This window comes from Battus philenor, unplaced genomic scaffold, assembly GCF_028537555.1.
Source record: "Battus philenor isolate CCGP_79_NKW_IND1 unplaced genomic scaffold, ilBatPhil1.0.hap1 SCAF_27, whole genome shotgun sequence".
In the NCBI taxonomy this organism is placed as follows: Eukaryota; Metazoa; Arthropoda; class Insecta; order Lepidoptera; family Papilionidae; genus Battus; species Battus philenor.
In genome coordinates, this window is record NW_027181690.1 from 5278298 (window position 1) to 5300457 (window position 22160).

At 33.5% G+C, this 22160-nt stretch overlaps 1 protein-coding gene across 2 annotated transcripts; it reads left to right on the top strand.

The window, feature by feature from the left end:
• Positions 1 to 243: 243 nt before the first annotated feature.
• Dek (protein) lies at positions 244 to 22153 on the top strand. 2 transcript variants are annotated; one of them, XM_068769024.1, is made up of 17 exons: positions 244 to 351; positions 1803 to 1959; positions 6707 to 6804; positions 9968 to 10069; positions 10318 to 10424; positions 10535 to 10673; positions 10948 to 11076; positions 11172 to 11334; positions 13328 to 13483; positions 13775 to 13860; positions 13939 to 14100; positions 14712 to 14828; positions 15289 to 15406; positions 15617 to 15807; positions 16280 to 16432; positions 16709 to 16873; positions 19912 to 22153. In XM_068769024.1, the coding sequence occupies exons 1-16, from the start codon at positions 310 to 312 to the stop codon at positions 16715 to 16717; spliced, it is 1929 nt and encodes a 642-aa protein (XP_068625125.1). In that variant the 5' UTR covers positions 244 to 309; the 3' UTR covers positions 16718 to 16873; positions 19912 to 22153. The 2 variants fall into 2 exon arrangements, with proteins under 2 accessions (XP_068625125.1, XP_068625126.1); XM_068769025.1 differs by having other exon boundaries at positions 1803 to 1872.
• Positions 22154 to 22160: the final 7 nt, after the last annotated feature.

Sequence of the window (22160 nt, forward strand, 5' to 3'; positions counted from 1 at the left end):
CTGCCTATATGTAATCACAAAATTCTGTAATATTTATAAAGTATTAATAAATAATATCACATGTGTGCATCAATAAATATATAGCATTTTTTTCTTTTCATTAGGTTTAAATAATAATATCAATCATAATAATAATTTTAACATTTTAATAGTAGTTTAAATAAAATAGTTTATTCAATATTTCACGTTGGATATTTTTTGATGTTGCAACAAAACGGCAACTTTTTTTCTATGTTGTGGGTGCGTGCATTTGTGTTGTCCGGTGTTTGAAGACGCTTGGAATTCGCTTTCAATTTCTTCGTAGGAAAAATGTCGGGTGATACCGATAAAGCAAAAATCAGTGATAATCAGGTATAGTTGTGAAATATATATTTTAATTTCATTTCCTTACATTGGTGCGCGTCTTATGAGAAGATTTTAAGCTGTGAAGTGATGTTATTTCCGTGTTATATCACTAATGTTTGCCTGCGTCTCAATATGGCTGACAGAACGTTCGCTTCCCGCTAAACGCGGGAACTACGCCACGGAGGGTTGTGATATTAGTCAATAATTTGCATTTAAAACTGTGAATGCTGTTATGATCAGTTAAAGTAACTGATTCTAATGGAATATTTTTTAAGAATTCGCATATTTTCGCCACCCCCGCCCCTTTGCATTTCGTTACAGGGCCTTTGTTAATGTGCACGATATTATATGACATTGATAGGAAATCCGCATGACCTTGATATTTTGTTTCTTGCGAATTTTCTATTCGGAGGCCCCGAGATGTGTTGTTATTACACTGAACGTCGACCTCGCGCCTTCTTATTCACGCTCGGAGCGCGGCAGGCGATGTAAATAAAACCTAACTCTCGGCTTTTCGAGGCCTTTTTGGTGACCTCTTTCTGCTAAGAAATATTTGCGTAATTTTAAGTTGATATTGTTTAATTTTATAAAGTGTTATAAAATTGATGTTATAAAGCAAATACATTTTGAGAGTGACCTTAAAAGTAGCAAAAAAAAATGCCGATTTCGATAATGTTCTTACATAGTTGTTAAGTATACGTCTGTATATGTACTGCACATAGACAATACGGTAGTGTTGCGATAGACGCTGACGCATTGAAATATGTGTTTTATGTCTGTCGGTAAAGGTTCATTTTCGTTTGCACATCAAAAACTTCGTCGTCTGAAGTATCATGGTGCAGATTTTGATATGATTTCTACTAAGAGCATTGAATCCTATTTTATCCTTGTAAAAGAAATAATTGTTTACATGTTGTACACAAATAAAGTTTTACTCAAAAAAGGTGACATTTGTTTCTATCTATATTTATCAATTGTATAATATCATATCAGACATTAACCTGTTTGAATAACATAATTTTTCTTAATCTTGTAACTTTTTATAAATTGTATTCTGCAGACAGTATACATAATAACTCTTAAATAAATATATATGTATGTAAAAAAATATGTATGTAAAATTGTATGAAACATAAAGCATGTCTTGAGAAATATTGTGTAAATTAAAAATTCTATGTAGCTAACTATAATTTTACACAGTTCTTTATATTTAGAAATGACTTGTTGAAATGTTAATAATTGATATAAGATTAATGAAGAGTTTGAATAAAAAACATTAGTAAAACATATCTAAGTGTTATGTGTTTCACATTCAATTTTCACAATCTGTTCATGAATGTACAAATTTAACATGCAATTATCAATTAAGAGTATGTCTGTGTATGAAAAATGTTATTTTAATTTTAGTTAGTGCTGTAATTGATGTAATTGAATAAAATATATAATTTTCTATGCAGGATGAAGATAAGAAATCTGGAGCTGGAGATGGCCAGACTACAGAGGACGAGTCCTCACAGGACTCCAAGGGTGAGTCGGTGGCTCAAACCGAGGTCCAAGGTAACCCGGATGTAGATCAACAGAATCACACGGACCAGAGTCAGCTAGACAACGAAGGTCAGGATTATTAATTTGCTAGGTCTCTGTGTTCATGCTACTAACATCATGGGGCTATATTACACACTTAGTTTTTAGTGAAGTCAGTAAGTATATGTTGTTACACAGCCGACCCTGCTTTCATACACAGTTCAAAGGTTCATATCGCTTAGGTAACTAACAGATTTGTTTGTGTTCGTGTGTGCCGCATATTCCATCTGGCAAAAGGTAAAATATTTTTTTTATTAACACATTGAATCAATCATCACAGATCAGGTAAGTTTAAAAATTTATTTTAGCTGTACCAACCTCTTATAAGTTTGGGTAAATAACTTTTTAATATATAGAACAAAGTAAAATATTACTTTTTATATTTGTTTAATAATATAAAGCAATTATACAGAATTTTTGGTAAATGACTTGGCCAATGAGAATTGTTAAAAAGGCATTGTCATAATGATTAATATCATAGGTATTTTTAGACTATTATTATGTTTGCATGTTCGTAATTATTTTCAAAATCAAAATACGTAAAAAATTCTCTACCTTAGAATCACTGATAAGTTTTCCTTACTTTTTCTAATTTTTCAACGTGGGGAAATTTTTGTCTGTGACAGCTGGCAACCCTGCCATGTCACATAATTTTAAAGTGTGTTGTATTTTTAATTATTACAATTATTAAACTTAGTACAAAAAGTTCAAAATAAATGTTACTAAATAAATAAATTTACCTTTAAAATAGTGACAGGCAAATTAGTTTCGAAACATGACAACACAAAATTAACGCGAAATGCAAGCGACAATTTTGTACGCAAACATTTAAAAATAAAGTATTGTTAAGAAGTTCAACTCTGTAACTAAGTGATATTACAATGATTGTACATTCTATGATGGATCATTTAAAGATATTTCTGAGTTTCTTTCGCCTCTTCTTAGGTCTGAAGTATTTATAGGAATAAGTGGTAGACTTCTTTTGACATCAGCTGGAGATGTATTTATCCTAACTTGAATAAAAACTTAAAATTTGTAAAAATATTCTGTATACCCAATAAGCCATAGTCCTCTGCTGAACATAGCCTTCCCGACATACACGAAAACATGCGTGTCGAATAAAGTCTGATCATTGAAACTGTTTAATAAACCAGAAAACCTTATTGTATATGCAATTCACGCTGCGACAACCTAAAGAAACCATCGATGTAAAAAGACATAAGTATTAATCTTTAGGCTGTCTTATCGCAGGCTTTAAAATGTAAACGAATTTTCACATAAATAATTTGTCAATATATTTTGCCGCCGAAACAAGACTTATATGACGTGTAAGAAAAAATCGACTTTGTTAATATGGCATACATTTTTAAAATTATGGCAATTATTATAAGAATGAAAAGTTGCTGTAAACATATCTTAATTCATACCATTAAGCGGAATCTATAGGCTAAGGTCGTGCGTTCGAGTCAATGGCCTGGTATCAGGGTTGCCACATGTAGACTTAAAAAAAAGACATTTAAATGAATAAATAGTTGAGTTATTTTTAGTACTGCGTTTACAATTTGCAGCAAAATTGCAATAAGCGTCTATAGGCTGAAAGAACAAAACCACAGTTCTAAGTTTAGAGTAAGGATTATTACTGCGGTAATGAGTCCCATACAAACCGTAAAAATTGCAGTTATGTGTGATAACGAAGATGTAGTTGGCAAAGTGCGAGTAATGGTGCGATTTATAAGATGTTATTTGAGATAGAAAGTGATCTTAAATATTATTTTTCGTTTTACGGGGAGGAAATGCCTTTGTATACCCGTCCTTGTAAAGGCAACAGCGGGTTAGGGCCGAACTTGTGCCGACTAGAACCTTCGCGTTGTTCGTCCACCATCGCGATATGAAGTAGGCGTAGGTCCTGGAAATGTTTTCAAAAGTTCGCAGCTCTGATAACGATGACCGTCCATGCAGCCCCGTCTCGAGGTAGAAAAATGTCCCTTTCTCCGCTCAACTAAAGATGCGCCGATATTTAACGCACCTAACTTCTCGGCCTCTTCGCATAATATAGTCAAGGCGATCCCCGTATAATCAACTGTGGCAACAGGCCACGACCCTGTATAATCAACTTCTTTATATTTTGTTTGTACTGACCTCCCAAGTTTCTAAGTCTTGCCTCAACCATCTCAGACGGCAGAAACTCATCTTAGGTGTCCCATACACGGACGCTTTTCTAATTGAAGTTGTTAAGGCTCACTTACTTGCCGCGTACGCCACCAAGAACGCATTAACGATTTCTTGCTAAACATCTTAGAATACTGAGGTCAAGGTACTTAGAAACCTAGAACTCTCAAATACAGGTCCTTCACAGTCACCTGCGGCTTAAGTGGTTTTCGATTCTGAGCTCTTCCGCCAAATATAATTCACCAGTAGGGGATGACTCCCAGATTTCAATCACTTCTCTTCCTCCACTACGCCATCTACGCATGCTGTTGCTACATGTATTTTGCAATAAATTCATTGTCACGGTGGCTGTGTGACATAGAATCCATAAACTACAATTAACATGTAGTTTGACATGTTAATTGTAGTAGTAGTAATAGTGTAATGTAGTAATTGTAATTAAAACATCTACATCTTATAAAAAGAGTTAAGAATATTTGAATATGAACCATTTGAAACGATTTTCTTTTTGTACAAAGGCATCTGTATTCAAATTATATATATAATAATATCAAGCACTGCATTGAAGTAATGTTATCGTAATATTTATTTCAATAAACATTACTCAGCATATCAATACGACAGAGCAGCTCTTACAAGCTTCGTGTCCTTAAATAAAGCGTAGTATTATACAAGGGCAAACCGCTTTGCAGAGGTTTAGGCGAGGATCGGGTTTTTATCTAAATCCGATGACTGATAATCTTTTGTGTAACCAGTATTAAATAAATAACAATGGCCGTAGAAACAGTTATAAATTTGCCACTCACTTTGACTCGTCATGTTAAAATCAACAAGTGATATACTATTAACAGTTAATAATTATTTATATATTGAACCGTTTTGTATATCTAAACACGACGATCGTCGTAACCTCTTGTATATCTAAATATACTACGAGTGAGATAGGCAACATTCATTCGTTCATCTTCATTTTCGTTTAAGTATGAAATGTTAAATCTTTATGCTTGAAGTATTATGTGTATACCTTCTCACCTTATTCTATCCTTGTTGGGTGTGCAATATTTATCAAATAAATAAAATATTAAAATTTTAAATTTACAATCAAATAAAAAGTCAAGAATTTGTTTTTCTCATTTACATAAAATCTTTTCCATTTTAATAGTTGGACATGTAGAGCTGTGTTGAGAAATTCCAACTTTTGTCAATATGTCTTATTGTACTGTTGTCTTACATTACTTTCGAAAACTTACACACATCTAGATCAAATAATGAAGGACGTAAATGTGGGAAGGCCGTTTAAAATATTTCAAAAGTCTAGGAGACTATTACAAATGTACTGTTGTAATGTACATATTAGCTTATTTGCAGTTACAGTTAATTATTATGTTTACATCGAAGTGTCGATCCGACCTTGTCTTTTTGACAAGGCAATCGAATGTGCCTTCACTGTAATGTACTTTCATTGATGGAAAAATACCGACGACAGAGCTTAACACTACGCAATCAGCTTTTTGAACCAAATGTCATGCAGAGCGAAATTCTTTATGAAATCAAAACTTGACAGATAAACAAAATCGTGAAAAAGATTAGTTGAAATTAAATAAACATTTTAATTATACTTGAATACCTATTATTTAACGTAATAAAATAAATAACATGGTTTCTTAAAGCTGAAACCAGATGCCAAGAGCACGAAAATTTTACAAAAATTATTATACTGTTAAAAATAAATAAATGTGTAATTAGTTAAAACTATCAAAAGCTATTTCAAAATTCAATTATGACCGGCATTATAATATGTGAATACAGTTAAGATTTACGAATTTATTTTTGTATGTTACTCTGATAACAGTACCCCTCAGTAGTTTGAGACGCGTATTCGAATTAAGAGATAAAAATTATCTACTTACATCACCTTTATTTGATATTATGTAAATAATATTATTGCTGCATTTGTAAACATGTAAAGAGCAAGGAATGTTATTCTACACTTTGTTGGTATAATTGTTAACTTAATACTTACACATTACTAGTACCGATATTTAAAAAAAATAAAAATATAGAATTTCTATTATATGTAAATTACATTTTAATATCGTCGACGATTGATCCGAATATTACTCATGAAATAAAATTCTTTCTAATATTTTTTAATTATGTAAAGCACTCGAAAATTTAAAAATAAAACATATCGCAAAGCAATTCGTTGAAAAATAGTTTTTTTTTAACTTACGATGCGTTTTAGCCGCCGTATCTTAATCGTCATTATCGTGTCAGCCAATAGACGGCTACTGCAAGAAATAGGTCTTCCCTAAAGATCGACACCATGACATGTATAAACAATTATTATTATATTATTTATACATGACGATTATTTGGCAAGAAATCTGCAATTTCACACAACTAAAAATATATGAAGCCACAATAAAATTACTATCGTGTGAGCGGTTTGTTTGTCATATTTAAGCTTGGTTCATGACGTTTTGGACATGTCATAATCGAGCAACACCTACTGCGGGGGACCATTTGTTGACTAATCACTCATTAAAGTGGTAGTAATGTATTGTTTAAATAAGATCAGTATTCAATAAGAGACCCTTGTGTACAGGAGACGCCAAGTCGACGACGGCCAATGGCAAGGATGACGACGTGGCCGGAGACGACTCCAAAGACGACAAGCGGGACGTCAAAGGCGAAGACATAAAGGTTAGTTGTTACATATCATACTACACCGGCGAGGGCTATAGAAGGGTGGATCCGTCAAACCATTTGATCATTAAGTGCTTTCGTCACCACTCTAGTTGTAATTTCACTTCTATTCTACACAAGTACCACACCAAAAACAATAATAGTTTAGTTCTTCATGCGTGTTTGTCTTCAGTAACCGGCCTATAATCAGGCGGTAAATATTTTGACAAGTTCGCTGACCATTCTGTGCCTCGAACTCATTCATTACTAGTGATGCTATAGAGAAATAGAGTCGCATAGCTTATGATCTCTTAACTCATATATGTTATTATATTATAAGCTGCTACGACAGACATCGTATTATCAAAAGTTATTGGCCTCTGGCATTCCAAGGGAAAAAATAATAAATAGCAAATAAAAAAAGATAAACTTGTTGATTAACAATCTTCAAACATTCTACAAATGCTTGGAATGATTAGTATTATTATTTTATCAGATCATTATAATCGCCTAATTTAAATATAATATATGATATGGACATATTGTATTTATCTTTTCGGCTTGACCTGAGGCTCCCCGCGGAGCTCTTAAGCTTTGTACCCCATGTCAGAGGTTTTAGGCTGAGCGCCCACTGCGCCTACCACCTCGAACCCATGGGCTCTGCAGTTGCCACTGGAGCAGCTGTGTAAGCCAGGAAACAATAAATAAATAAATTGGAATCTATGAGACTATACTGGCATATAAAAAAAATTTAATAAAGACTCAAATGTCTTAAACATATGGTTGTTTTCTAAACCAACATTTCTATTCTGAATACGTGACTCTCTTTGTGAAAAGAGTTGTTTAAATCGCTATTTTGTGCTATTTTTCTTTTTTCATAAAACAATGAGGAATTTTATTTTTCCCCTCTTTTCAACGAAAATATGAAAAACAAATTAGTAAAATTCAATTGTCTACAAAGTATAAGTAAACATTTTAATTACGATAACAGATTCTTACTGCGGTGTATAAAATGTGAATTAATTACCGATATAGTTTCCAAATTCATTACAAAAAAATTGTGTAATAATAAACTTCTCACTAGACTTCCCTCAAACTTAGCACTAGTGGCTAAACATGACCATTATTAATAAATAGGAATACGTGATAATATATGGGTAAATAATGTTGATTTCGTATACCGCGGTAATAGGTGATTTTTCCTTAAGTACAATAGCACGTCTTCGGGTATTTGCGCCCATAATCTCCTTATTGTTACGTTCCGCCGTTGTCATGGTTACGGTATTCCCTTGTTAGTGACGCTTAAATGCCCTATCAAACGGAGGCGTTTTTATGAAACGACAATTAGTCCGTATATACGAAAAAGCTGTGTAAAAGTTATTGTGTATATTTGACAAACGTCTCCCACGGCTCTAAAAAATCTGCTTTTATGTAAATATTCTAAGCAGTGTAAGAATGCTAGGGACATAAATAATTCAACGTGGGAGTAAAAATCATTACAAAAGAATCTCTTAATATGATCGAAGTTTTGAAGTTGCTAGTGGTTAAGCCGAATCGTCCAGATGTTTGATATTCGTGCTTTAATACTTACGGAGGACTTGTATACATGTTATACTGATTTGATTCTATATAGTTTTAATTAAAAAATCCACAGTTTTTCAAGCGTTTTCTTTTACATTAGGGGGACCGGAAAGTAATGTCGCTTTCTTAAGTTAAACTCACAAGACTACATTTTTAACAAGATTTTATTTCTAACCTACAATATACCTTTGTTAGCAAAAATCTTTTACCATTTAGTATACAAATTTTCAATGCCGAAGCGTTAAAAATCAATCAATTTTTCTGTAAAATATTTTACTAGCATGTGATTGTTCCAACTGTTGAAACAAGCTTCTTTTGACAAGATTGAGATGGATTAGTAAAAATAAATTATGTATACCTACCTCGTGGATGATATGGAAAAGTTTCTTTGCTAATACTTATACTACGCTGTAAATGGCTTCATTTGGTGGCATTACTTGGGACCGATGTGTTTTAATTATAATCTTTAAATAAAATTGTACCGCTGAATTTTTTTACCTGTTCTGCTTAATTTGGGGCATTTATTGCCCGAACTGGTGGGTAGACACGGCTTCACGTCAATAAGAGATATAATCCATCCTATTTTGTATAAAGATTTGAATGTGTTCCTGTTAATTATTTTTTTCTCATCGAATGCGGCACGAAAATAACTTCTGGCAGTATGAAGCCGAATTGGAATTTTAATAAAGATATCTATTAATATGTTATCATTATATTATTTATTATTTATCATTAAATTATTTATTATTTTTTATATGAATTAAATATGTATGAGTTTGCCCGGTCGACCTCGCGAGTTAAGATTCCTTGCCACAATACAAAACTGCGCTACCACTGATTGTGCATACTATTCCGACAGTAAAACCATTTAACGCGTCTAGATATAGGTTCCTAACGGTACCGCCCCTTAGTAGGTTTTCATGGGGGCGGTAGTATATATATACAAATGAAAATAGGGGCGTTTCAAAAGACGTATTCCAGTATGTTTTCTCTACACGACTACCACACGTTTAGTGTACTAACACGACTTAAATTCTTCATGAGTGTCCTTTAGTCAACGGCATGTCTGTGACGGTAAATTTTGGATAAGTTAGCCTACAACATTGTCCCGCGAAATCAGTACCGATGAAGCTGTAAGAGCAACCTATGCAAATAGCATTCTTTAAAATACAAATAAAATTTTTAAAATTGATTTCTTATTTTAAAAAGGCAAAAGTAGTCCATAAAAAATTAGGAATGTGTAGTTTCAAATTATTGGCGCTGCTGACATTTCGTCAACGCCTTTGTTAAATATAACTGAATATAGGTTTAATAGAAAGGAAAATGTCTTCAAACTGTAGTCAACGCACTTTCTGGCAACCTACGGTCTTAAAGGTTAGCGTTATATTCTTAAACTTTTGAGTATTATTTTGGTTAGTAATTTCCACTTAGATAAGGTCGTTTTGAATAAGGTCGGATCTACAACGGCGGTTAATTGTGACATTGTCAAATTTTGTTTCGTGAACATCTTACTATTATCGCTTGCAGTCTTTGTGTTTTTTTATTGCGTCACATGGTATGAAATTATTGTTAATCTGATCATAAAACTGTTGTAATTTAGGAGGAGAACGGCGAGACACATGAAGAGAATGACAAAGAAGACGCTAAAGAAAATGAAAAGACGTCAAAGAAATTAGCGCCTAAAAAGAAACCCAAGAAGGAGGTAATAATTTTATTAGATTTTGTCATTGTTAAATCAAATCCATTAAAGAAAAAGCTCCTGAACATTCTTAGTCTCAATATAAAATTAGTCTGGAGACAGACACTCTTTAATTGGCTTAATTGAAATACATCGCTAAATCACTTTCATTGCATTTGAATGTGTAGTCTCTATTACGAATACGTAGCAACTGTACTCTTGTTAGATAACGGGGACATTAAGATTTTGTATAAATAAATTATTATTACTAGGACACAGAGGAAGAAGATGAAGATGAGGAGGAGGAAGAAGAGGAAGAGGAAGATGAGGAAGGAGACGAGGTTGATGAAGAGGAGGAGAAAAAACCAGCAAAAGAAAAGTGAGAATTTAAACTCATACTGTGGAATTTATTATGATTGGTACATACTACTGTGAGTATAATATGATCCATTTTCGTCAACAATGCTAAGTACATATATGTTTCAACAGAATAAAGAAACCGGTTAAGAAGGCTAAGGATGCAGACGACGAGGGCGATGATGAGGAAGGCGACGAAGAAGAAGGTGAAGAGGAAGAAGAGGAAGAGGAGGAGGAAGAAGAGGCGCCTAAACCTAAACCAAAAAAAGAGGTTTGTTTATTTGCAAAAGCTGCTACGATTTTATGTTTTCTTTTATTGAATTTAAAAAGTGTGACATTGTTATAAATAAGAGGTGCACAAATAAATTTTTGTGAACCCCGCTTACAAATTGCGAAACCATTTTTTTTGTCACGTTAATCTAGACCCTCGACAAGTCCCTAAAGTGAACAACTGGACAACTTAAGAAATTAATGTTGTAAATCAACCAATATAAAGTCAATAAACTTTGTCATTTATTTTAATAATTTATTCTCCGCGTAATCAGCCAACAGAGCCCCCAGTCCCGTTGCCCGCAGGCAAAGGCACACCCCTCGGTCATATCAGCAACGTCGAAGTCTCCCTGTCCCGCTTCAAGACTCAAGATCAGAAATTATTACATCAGTATCTTTATGGAGTAAGTAAGAAATCTATCCTAAATTAAATATATTAAAGAGCATTATTCTGTAGTTAAATAACATATTAAATGTATTAATGTATTGTTCCTTTTAGCAATTATGTCTGGACCGGAACGTAAAGCGTAACATAAAAAAATTCAAAGGCTACGAATGGGCGATTGGATCTACGGAATACAAGGCTAAGTTGGAGGAGACCACGAAAATGGAGCCAAAACAACTCCGCACCATGTGCGAAATGCTTGACTTGGACAAGAAAGGTAACTTCAAAACAAAAATAGTATTTTATTTTCAACGGTAACAGCAGTAACATTTTTACAAATACATACTAGTAAGAACTGCCTGAGGAAGCTACAAGTGAAATGGAGAAGCGCTAAAAAAAAGTATTAATGTAATAAAGCATTTAGGTGGAAACATGAACAAGGTGAAATTAATGTACAAACGAGACAGCTTGGTTTTGTGAACGTCGGCCGCAGACGGGGTATAATACGCCGGATAAGTTGTAATGCTAGGAAACCGCGTTGTTGTAAATATTTTGTACGTATACATCTTTTATAATCAATATTTACATGAAATAAAAATTAAAATAGTTATGTATTTAAATATTTCAATATAAGTCGTGTATATAAATCTTTCTCTAGACCTGAGGTTCCCGAACTTTTTTTTCACATAGATAACTTTTAAAATTTAGCTGGTTCTGTTTTTGGTAGAAATTTTATATGGTAAAAATTTTCCACCATAATCCCAAAAATTCGTTAAAAACTTAAAGAACAATTCTATGAACACCTGCATTGACCATCATTCTCTTTCGTAATTATACTGACAAATAATTAAACAAATTCATGCAAGATTACAAGCATACACCACGTCGTATTTCGTCCCTTTACAGAATAAGCGTTGTGGACATCAGCTGCGCTTTGCAAGTATCAACATATACTAAATATGGAATATACAAGTTTTAATAATAGTTGCTGAACTTCTTTAAATATTATCTGCCTACATTGATACATGAAATCAAAGCAATATTTTAATTCTTTACTATCGAAAGCAAATTTTCGTAGGTGAAGATTTTCGGCTTACAAATTTTAAACCCCATTTTTTTGTCACGCCAACTTCGACTCCCCTCGAGCCTCTAGTGACTCCTGGGAGTTCAGCTGGACTTCGGGAACCTTTGCTGCTCTAGACTATAAAATCGGTAATCTTATAGGCAAATGTACTGTCTTTGAATTATTATGTAAATTAATTTGAAAAATAAACTATTAAACGTAACATCCAACTACATGTAAAAAAATTAACATTTATATATGATTCTTAAAACTAAAATGGAACAAAAAGAAGAGAGAAAACCAGGCCGTCAGTTCACCAAATGAGGACTTAAAACTAATTAGTTCAAAGATATTAGTAGAAAAATACAATTATAGCATCAACTACTGTATTTCTCAAATTTGGTAGCAGAGAAAGACTTTGCAAAAAGCGGCTTGGTTCAGTTTTTTAGTCGTAATCGCAAGGAAACTGAACCTGTTTCCTACGCTTCGTATTAAATATCGGGTACTATACTGTGTAATATTTTTAGGAAAGTTTTTCTCTAATGATATTTGTGATGATACAAAACAAAAACCTGAGTTTGTTGCTGGCTCTTCTCAGGCTAAAGCCCGTTAGAAACTTTCGTAGGGACGTGATGTATGTACATTATAAGGGGGAGCTCAATTTGATTGCAGTTTCTTTTTTACATATCGTGCTGCTCTTCTGGCATTCGTATGACGTACACATCTAATCACTATGAATGAGAACCATAACACTGAATAATGATACGAATAAATGAATATATAACTTATGTAACCAATAAAGTTTTATTTGGATTACGTCACAAGTAGACGATGCACCGATCGTATATCGTGATTAGTCGAAACTGCATTTGTGTTCGGCACCTTAAATCGTTGAACGGTGTTGAACTTGAAGGAAGATGTGTGAATAGATGATGATGAAATCATCAATTCCTTGCGCTTGCTGGTCTGTGGTCTCCACTTTAGAAACGTAATGCGCGTGCGGCTATCGGTACTATGTGGCTTGTCCACTGCCGCTTTCGTTCATCTACGGGTCTCCTCGTTCGTGAATTGATCTGTGCGACTGTGAGAGACTACTTACCAGAGACGGTTACACGCATTGGTAGTAGACTTTCGTCTTAAGGCACTGAGACGAGATTTTTCGTAGTTGCTACTTACAATAGTTTTATACATAAAATATTTGTATTAGGTTCGACATCAGAGCTTGCGGCGCGGCTGGTTGGCTTCTTGCAACAGCCTAACGCAAACTCACCGCATGCACGTGGTGTGGCGCGTCCTCCGCCCACACAATCCACCCCCGGAGGTCGCCCGCGTCGTTCTGCTGCCGTCAAGGTGCACAACCGAGGTAATTATTCCTCGTTCCAATCGAGGCGTCCATTAAAGTTGTACTATCTATAGTAAGAATTTTCAGCAAAATGAAAATCTTTTGGTACAAAGAAGCGAATATAAGAAAAGAAGAATGAAAACATTTAATTTTATAGTTGACAATTATTGGTTTTATAAAGTATTGTAATAGAGCTAGTTACACTTAAAGGGCTACCAACAATAACGTAATGGAGATGTTTACATGCATGATTTTGAATATCGGTAAAATTATTAATAACTTGTGCACACTTAACAGTAAAAGTTTTTCTAGGTTATTCTGATGAAGAATATGAGACTGATCCTGAAACAAAAGTCCGAGGTCCTAAACCCGCAAAAGATGGCTCTGAAGATTCCGATGTAAGTATGATTTATTTTCAAAATATACGCAAAAATTTAACATTTTCTTGACCTAAAAAGTGTTATTGATTCATTTAGGGTTCATTTAATCCAAGCGGGTCAGAAGCGGACTCTGATTTCGATCCGGAGGTGGGCGAAAGCGGTGTCGGGGTGGGCCGCAAGCGCAAGGCCAGCTCGCGACGACGCTCCGCTGGACGACCCGGCAAGCGGGGACGCAAGGCTAAGCCCAAACGTGGACGGGTAAGCAGCAATGTTATAAAATTCAAAATTAAATTTTAGAGTAACACAGAAAAAATATTGTTGAGTCAATTATTAAAAATAAAAAATATTGTTGAGTTAATTTAATCTTCCAATACCTTTTGGAGTCTAAATACTCGCGGTCGAAACGGGCCCTAAGACTTACACTATACTGAACTGAGGATTTAAAGCGTAAATAGTAATATATTACAGTAATCTTTTTGCATGTGGTCAATTATTTAAACGGCCTTAAATTGTTTATTATAAATATCAAAATTTCCGAATTATAAATTCCCAGCAGCAGTTTACAATGAGTTAGCCAAATTTGAATTTGATATTAAATGAGGTCGACAAACGCATGTCTGTCATTCCACACTTATACTGTTAAATAAAGAAATTTCTCATAAAAGGGTAGTCTTCACAGGGTTACTTTAGACTTATAACTATAGATTTATTTCCGTGTGTGTATTATACATTCATCTAATACCATCTCTCACTAAGTCATGATAAGAACTTAGTTTACAATTTAATTTAAAGGCTTTATGTTAAGTAGTTGTCTTTTATAGCTATAGTCGAATATCATTGATCTAAATCTGAGTAATATACATGAACAGGGTGCAAATAAACCTGGTCGTGGTAGAAGAGCCAAGTCGGAGAGTGACGATGAAAGTGACAAATCCGAGAGTGAGAGTGATGCCGAATCCGGAAGCGACGCGGAGGAGTCTGATGTTGTAAGTTGAACTATGGTTTCCCTGATAATTCATTGCTTAATATTTACCATGTTAATTATTTCATGACATTTTGTACAAAATTCATTTAAAACTGAGTTCCACTTGATATTAAATAAACATATAAACATACATATGAACAAACATATGAAATATCTCATGGTTTCATTTTGTTTTGGATTCTGTATTCCATATTATAGTTGTTTTGATTGATGACGTTTTTTAAGACCTAAAATGTCTATTGCTGCAGCATATAGGCCCCTCCTTTATGATAAACTAATATTAGTTTGAATTTTTTAAATACAAAAAATTATATATATATATATACATATATATATATATACATATATATATATATACATATATATATATATATATATATATATATATATATATATATTATTTGATAGCACTAAAATAAAGCTATATTTACTTGGTATTAAGTATAGCAATTTTATTACAGGAGCCAAAAGGCAAGCGCGGTCGGCCGTCAGCGGTGTCAAAAGGACGCAAGGGGCCCGTAGCTAAAAATTCGAATGCTAAAGCAACGCCAGTCAAGAGAAAAGCGCCCACGCCGCCTGGTAATCTAATTTTGAATAAAGTCGTAACATTGTTCAAATTTCTATCAATGAAATCTAACAGATATACTATGGAAAAAAAATGAAAATCCTTTTCTGCATAAAAATTAGCGGATATTTTTAAATATAACCCAAAAAAGGAAAATTGCTAAATATATCCCATTGCACACGGCATTGTAAACTTCATTGATTTAAATTTATCAATCTTTTTAGCTAAAAAGAAGGCCGGCGCCAAGCCTGTAGGTCGACCGGCAAAGAAGGGTGTGAAGAAAGCATCCTCTGAAGAAGAGTCCGGCGAGGGAAGTGAAGAGGAGGAGGAGGGAGGTAGTGAGGAGGAAGAGGATGAGGAGAGCGGTGAGGAATCCGATACGCCAGCAGACAAGAAAGCTAAGAGACCTCCAACAGTGAGTACAATTGTGTAATGACCCGATTTGTGTATGTTTTTGTTATAGAATTTATAATAATACTATTATTATTTTTATGACGAAATTGTTGTATAATTGATAGTACTTCATATTCCTCGGTTTTATGCCATACTTTATGTTGCAATTATTTGTTGTTTAAATAGGTATATAACTCAATGGATGCTGGCTAAGTTTAAGTGCTACTTTGGCTTTGAAATCTATATCTAATACTGTTAGTAATAAGTAAAAGTGTAGCCATACTGTCGAGAGGGCTAGCATTGCTAATTAAGTAATAAATAAAAGTTCTGATTATAATTATATCCATGTACCCGACTATAATTTTTTTAGAATTTCTTTATTAAGTGATAAAGTGATAGCATAACCACAGACATATTGTCATACTGGTGTTGTAAAATATCGTTATAGCAAATGGCTCTAGCATTCAATTATTAAATTAATTAAAAACATTTAGGATGAGGAGATCAAGAAATATGTGAAGCAGATCCTTGACGGAGCAAATCTAGAACAGATTACAATGAAGACGGTGTGCAAGCAGGTCTACAGCCACTACCCAGACTTCGACCTCGCGCACAAGAAGGACTTCATTAAAGCCACAGTCAAGTCGGTGAGTGCAAAGAGAATGATTACTTTTCGTGTGTTGTGTGCATTGCCAGGTGGCAAAGTGAAACCGGTATTATTAAAAAATATATTAAATGTAACATTTATTTTGATATATATAGATAAATCATATATATCTTAGAAGAACAGAAGGTCCTGTAAAGTATTAAAAAATCACAGTTTGGTGTGTTCCTTTTAAATAATTATTAGTTTTATGGAAAAGGTAACATGTTCGATAACTACATTTTTACTTTATTTTCATTTTTATTTTTGTTTGTTGCAGTGTATTTAAGATGTTAGGAGTTAAGGGAGGAGTGTAGATGTCATCGTAGCATACCTATAGTTTATAAAAGGACATAGTTATATATTATTACAATAATAATATATTTTGAAAGAATAATTATTTGAAATGGAGTGGAATGGATGAACACCTGCTTTTCCTTACAAGGTAGATTTTTGTTTTATTTTTTGTTTGTTTTGATCTTTTTTTAAAGTCGATATATTGTTTAATTTGCAATCAACTGCATGAACAGCTTTTGGTGCAGCAATGGTTGTAGCTATTGATTTTAAAGAAAATATGATCAATTATACAGCATAGGCTCCTAATCTTTTATGAACATACTACCGCCGCATTTAGAAGAAAAAAATTCCATCGCCCCTTTTACATAAGAGTTAAATATACAAATTTTATGTCAGTCTATTACCTATCAATAAACACTAATTAAAAATTAATTCTTTTCATGGCCATGGTAGATGGTTTTAAAACATGTTTTCTAAACATTTACATTGACGTTTTCTAAACATTTAATTTAGACATAGACCACACTTAATGAGTTAAAATTATTATTAGGCATATTAGACAGATAAATGTTTTTTTCTAAAAATTCATAACACCTGCCTCTTAGCCTTTACACTCACTACCGATTCTTTGAAAAACTCAGACTGTGGTGTCATAGGTGGGAGATTTCACTGACACTGGGAACCCATATGTCACAATGTTGTCAAAAAAATTAGATGAAAAAGCTCTTGAATTTTATGTAAATAGAAAAGTTTACCTAGATGCAAAACTTTAATTTTAGCCTTCTAACTTATAATGTATATTTATTTTTATATATCAAGTGATGTAAATTTGTTTGAATACACGCCATCACTTGTGCAGTGTCAATAAACATCAATCTTTTTGCCACTGCTTCTATTCATATGTTGCACTGATCAAATGTATCTTTGTTAATTTGCTTCTAAATGCTCACTACTTAATAGTTCCCTTAACTTTGTTTTTTGTTTCATTACAAAGTATGCAAGAATGGGTAGATATAGAGGTTGTTGTAATTTTAAATTGAGAAATACAGGTAAATTTAAATCAGTCTGTACATGACTGTTTTCAATAAAATCACGTGCTTGAAAAAGAAATTAAACATAGCTTTATTCATTGTATTCTAATCAAAGAATTGGGGCTCTGTTAAGTGGAATATAAATATACCCAATCTGCCATAAATATAATCACAGTACTGTATGAGATATTAAAATCTCTGTGATACTTATTCATAGCAGACATTACGTGTATTTTAGTTTGAGTTGCCTTGTTAACAAAAATAGACAAATTTAAAAAGATATTTAACAATATAATCTCATTTCTTTATGCTACCCATTAATATAACAAATATTATCTTTGCTTATAGCTATTAGCTTATAAAAGCTTTTTATGTTTTGTTATGTTTGAAGTGGATGTTGGAAAATGAGTGTGTAGAAGTGGTCTGAATTCTAATGCAATAACTTTCTTTCATAAGGTTATTAAACAATAAATTATAAGATTATTTTATTAGCTTAATAATATCCAACAAACTGCCCTGTTTTACATTAAGGATACACAAGCTCACAAAAAAGTACCCACTTTGTTGAATGTTTCTTTATGTACGCAAGTTATCCGAAGGTAAATAATATAAATATTGAAATAGAATATCTTAAAATAAAATTTTGATTAATAGCATATATTAAGGAATACAATATTGTTGACTTAACTAGCAACTTAGCATTCTCAGGTACATTCAATGAGGTTGGTTGATATACAAATGTGGCATACATACAGAAATTACTTCTTTTTATTAGTATTTTTGTTCGAAGTTTATCAGTTTTAATAGTGCCTTTTTATGTGTGATTTTGACATCATTTTAAATGTAAAATGTACGACAAAAGATTTATGTATCCTTGTTCAGTGTCATAACACAATCATGAATTTCTTTTTTAATTATCAAAAGAAATAAATATTGTCCTGGGGTTGTTGTGTATTCTAGATTATTTGTTAGAAACGTATTTGTTCAAAATTTTTAATCACATTAAATATGAAAATAAATAAACAAAACGGGAATAAAGTATTTATTATATTTGAATTGCAAAGTGATTTGTAATTTTTAACAATAAATGAATTCAGGTATAATTATTATAAATAGCCTATGGTATGATAATGTGTGTTATCTGTCTGTCGTACGCATGTTGATGAAGGGATATTATCTGCACAATATATAATCTATAAACAATTCGTACAACAATTATAATAAATTGATCTGTTATTTGAATGCATATTTGTTTAAAATTAAAGTATTGTTTTTACGAAAAAAAGCACTTTGGTGTTGATAAACAGATATTTGAAAATAGTTAGAGACCGATAACAATTTAAGAAAAGGACTAATATAAATAGCTACTTCCGCTATGTAGCAGTAGTCGTGCAATTAAGTGCACCGTGCGCCAGTCCACTGATAAATGCGCATGCGGCAAACAATGCTAATTATACAACTACCACCGTAAAATCACTCAACACGTGTTTCACCCCTCCATGGGGCATCCTCAGGAGTAATGCATTACTATTATTAGCTATATATTAGTCCTTTTCTTACTTAGGATGGACTTCCGCAAGGTAACGCCTGAATCTATTAGATGGGGTAACTATTTGCTTGTGTGAGTGAGACTATAGACTACAGCTATCTGAAATGTGTTTGGGTTTTTATTTATTAGAAACTTATTGAAGTAACTTTTAAGTTGAAGAATTGAGCAAACATTCATCTGGTCATTAGAATAAGACTAACTGGTACTATACCTGGCATTTGATTTGGCACGCCGGAATATTTTTTTTTTTAATAATAACAATAGAATGTTAAATATTCGCAATGTAATTACACTACTGTGGCTATCGAGAATCTAATGTAAATAAATTGCATTTCTTTATCATAATAAAAAGCGTGCGGAACTGATGACCGCAAGGGTCATAAGGGTCAAAAGTAGAAACTACGGATCAGCAAGCGTAGGGTAAGACGTTCTTCCACGAGGTCACGACGTTATTAACGTCGTCGTAAGAATTTGGACACGGGCCGTTTCCAAATCAGCAATGGACATCATTCTGCTGAAATGTATAGTTTCGTTGTGCCAAATCAAATGTCGGCTTTAATAAATTTGTTAATATATGTGTAATTAAAAAATAATTATCATTTGCAGCTCATATCATCGTGAGCAGTGACTATTCGGCCGCAAATATAAATAGCCAAGTAAGCCACACTTAAACACTAGAGTAATGCGCGCCGCGTCCGGCGTCGTTGCCTTGTTTTCATTCATTTACGTTTCGGAAACAAACGCGTATAGATAGACGAACCGATCTGTTGCTTTCAATCCTATATATAAAATATAATACAAGATGTATTCACATTTACCGTTGTTTTGATGTAAGTATATCGTAAATATAATACTGCATTCCCAATGCAAATTTTTGATTATTACTCAATTGTATGTTGATTTTTAAAAGGGCTATGGATAAACCATTGTCAAATGTTATAAAAGTTTGCCTTTGTGGCATTTTAATTATTTTATAGGAATATTTTATTTCCATTTAAAATAAATAATTATAATAATTTATTACATCGTAACGCAACGCAACCATGTTGCGCGAATTTGATTCAGCACCGCGGTCGATTCGTCTATTATGACGCGTGAACACGAATCGGTTATTCCCCAATATTGTGTTAGCGCCGGAACGCGGCAGAAGCCTGTGTAATTCTATGTTGTAGGTATAATTCCCACTAGACTAAGAATAAAGAGTAATCACTGTAGCATTACTAAGATGTTTTTATTTTAACTTCGCCTGGGAGGATTGTTCTCGAGGCTGTCTCTTTTTGTTGAAGCGTGAACCATGCGGTGGACTGGTGTCTATGTGAGATCAGAAAGGCAGAGTCGGGACCATATTTGTTTCGGAGGCACCAACCACCGTCTGGATCATGCAATTCTGACACTGTCCATACTGATTTTAAGTACATGATTTTATTAACTTGTTTTGCATCGAAATGTGTTTGTACAAAGTTCAGTGTAATCTTCGATTAGGCTCGACGCGGGCGTGTGGAGGGAGGCAAACTTTATTTTGTACTTTCTAACCACGATCCCGACGAATGTTTTAATTGATTTTAACGTTTTTAATTTTTAGCGCATCCCTCTACCCACACGCCCGCGTTTATAAAACTATTGTTGGTTGGTTTGTCTTCGACGGCGTGGAACGTAAGATTATATTTTTAAATAACTGATATAGGTTGTAATTGTATTTTCGCGCAGTCTGTTTCTATCGCAAAATAAACACTATTTTATTAAGGATTCTTTTAAGCGTACGTTTAAGATGTGTAAATAAGTACACAGGACTGCAACGTTCGGATATGTGAGCGAAATTCTCGTCCGACGCGTTCTTTGAAGTGATCATTCAAATTTCGGAAACATTTTAATGATTAATTCAATTCATAAGCATTCACACATTTGACAGAATGCAATGCTGACTTTGTGTAAGCGTAGCATAAATTTAGATTCACGATTGATGTTGTAATCCATTTTATTATGTTTTCTAGACAATAATATTCATTGCAATCGACGAAGTCATTGTTTTACGTCTGAGCATACCAATAGTTCTGAATTAGCATAATACAAAACCGTTAAGGCTTAACGAGTGTTGTTAATGTTTACTTTTACACGATAGCATGTTGTCGAGCTTCTCTACCTACTTGATATCAGTTCTTGTTGTCACATCGATTGCTTGTTTATAACCCTAGGTGCTGCTTTACGCTGAGGCGTGGCTATGGTTTAAGTTATGTATCCCTCGCTTTCTAGGGTGTCGATGGATTTTATAATCAATTCACTTACACACACACAAAGCCACTAATTTAATATCATACTATTAGTAGTACAATATTAAATTCATGAATGGACTAAGGAAAGCCACGCCCCGACGTTATTCCGACGTTTCCCTGACGATGTAACTTGTGGCCGAAACCGTCGCTAAGTCCGTGATGGAGCTAACTTGTAGATGTAAGCAGGTTCGGACGGACCGAGACGTCGGATGCGTCCAGGGATAGAGATGATCTGTTATTGTCTATATAAAATCTCTTTTCTTGCACGCATCCTTTTTATGAACCCAATGTTTAAAATCTATCAATGGAGATTGCATATTATATTAGCATTCGATTACATTTTGTTAACGTCATATGACCTCTGGGTGCTTCCGAACCACATAGACGTAAGGTAGAATTAATCAACATAAAATGTGTATTTGTGAATTATAACCTAATTTCGGTTGATATTTCTTTATGGTTTTGTGTAAATGGCTGAGACAAGTAGCGGCGTAGTGACACGGAGTGATAGCGAATGACTGGACCCCCCCTCTTTTACAATTGGAATATAGGTAATAAAGTAAATAAAAGTTTGAAAACGTTCCT

Bases quoted from the DNA above. Each gene is read 5' to 3' on its own strand.
- Dek (XM_068769024.1), top strand. From the start codon at position 310: ATGTCGGGTGATACCGATAAAGCAAAAATCAGTGATAATCAG. The intron at 352-1,802 runs GTATAGTTGTGA...TTTTCTATGCAG, and splicing joins CAAAAATCAGTGATAATCAG to GATGAAGATAAGAAATCTGG. The intron at 11,077-11,171 runs GTAAGTAAGAAA...TGTTCCTTTTAG, and splicing joins TACATCAGTATCTTTATGGA to CAATTATGTCTGGACCGGAA.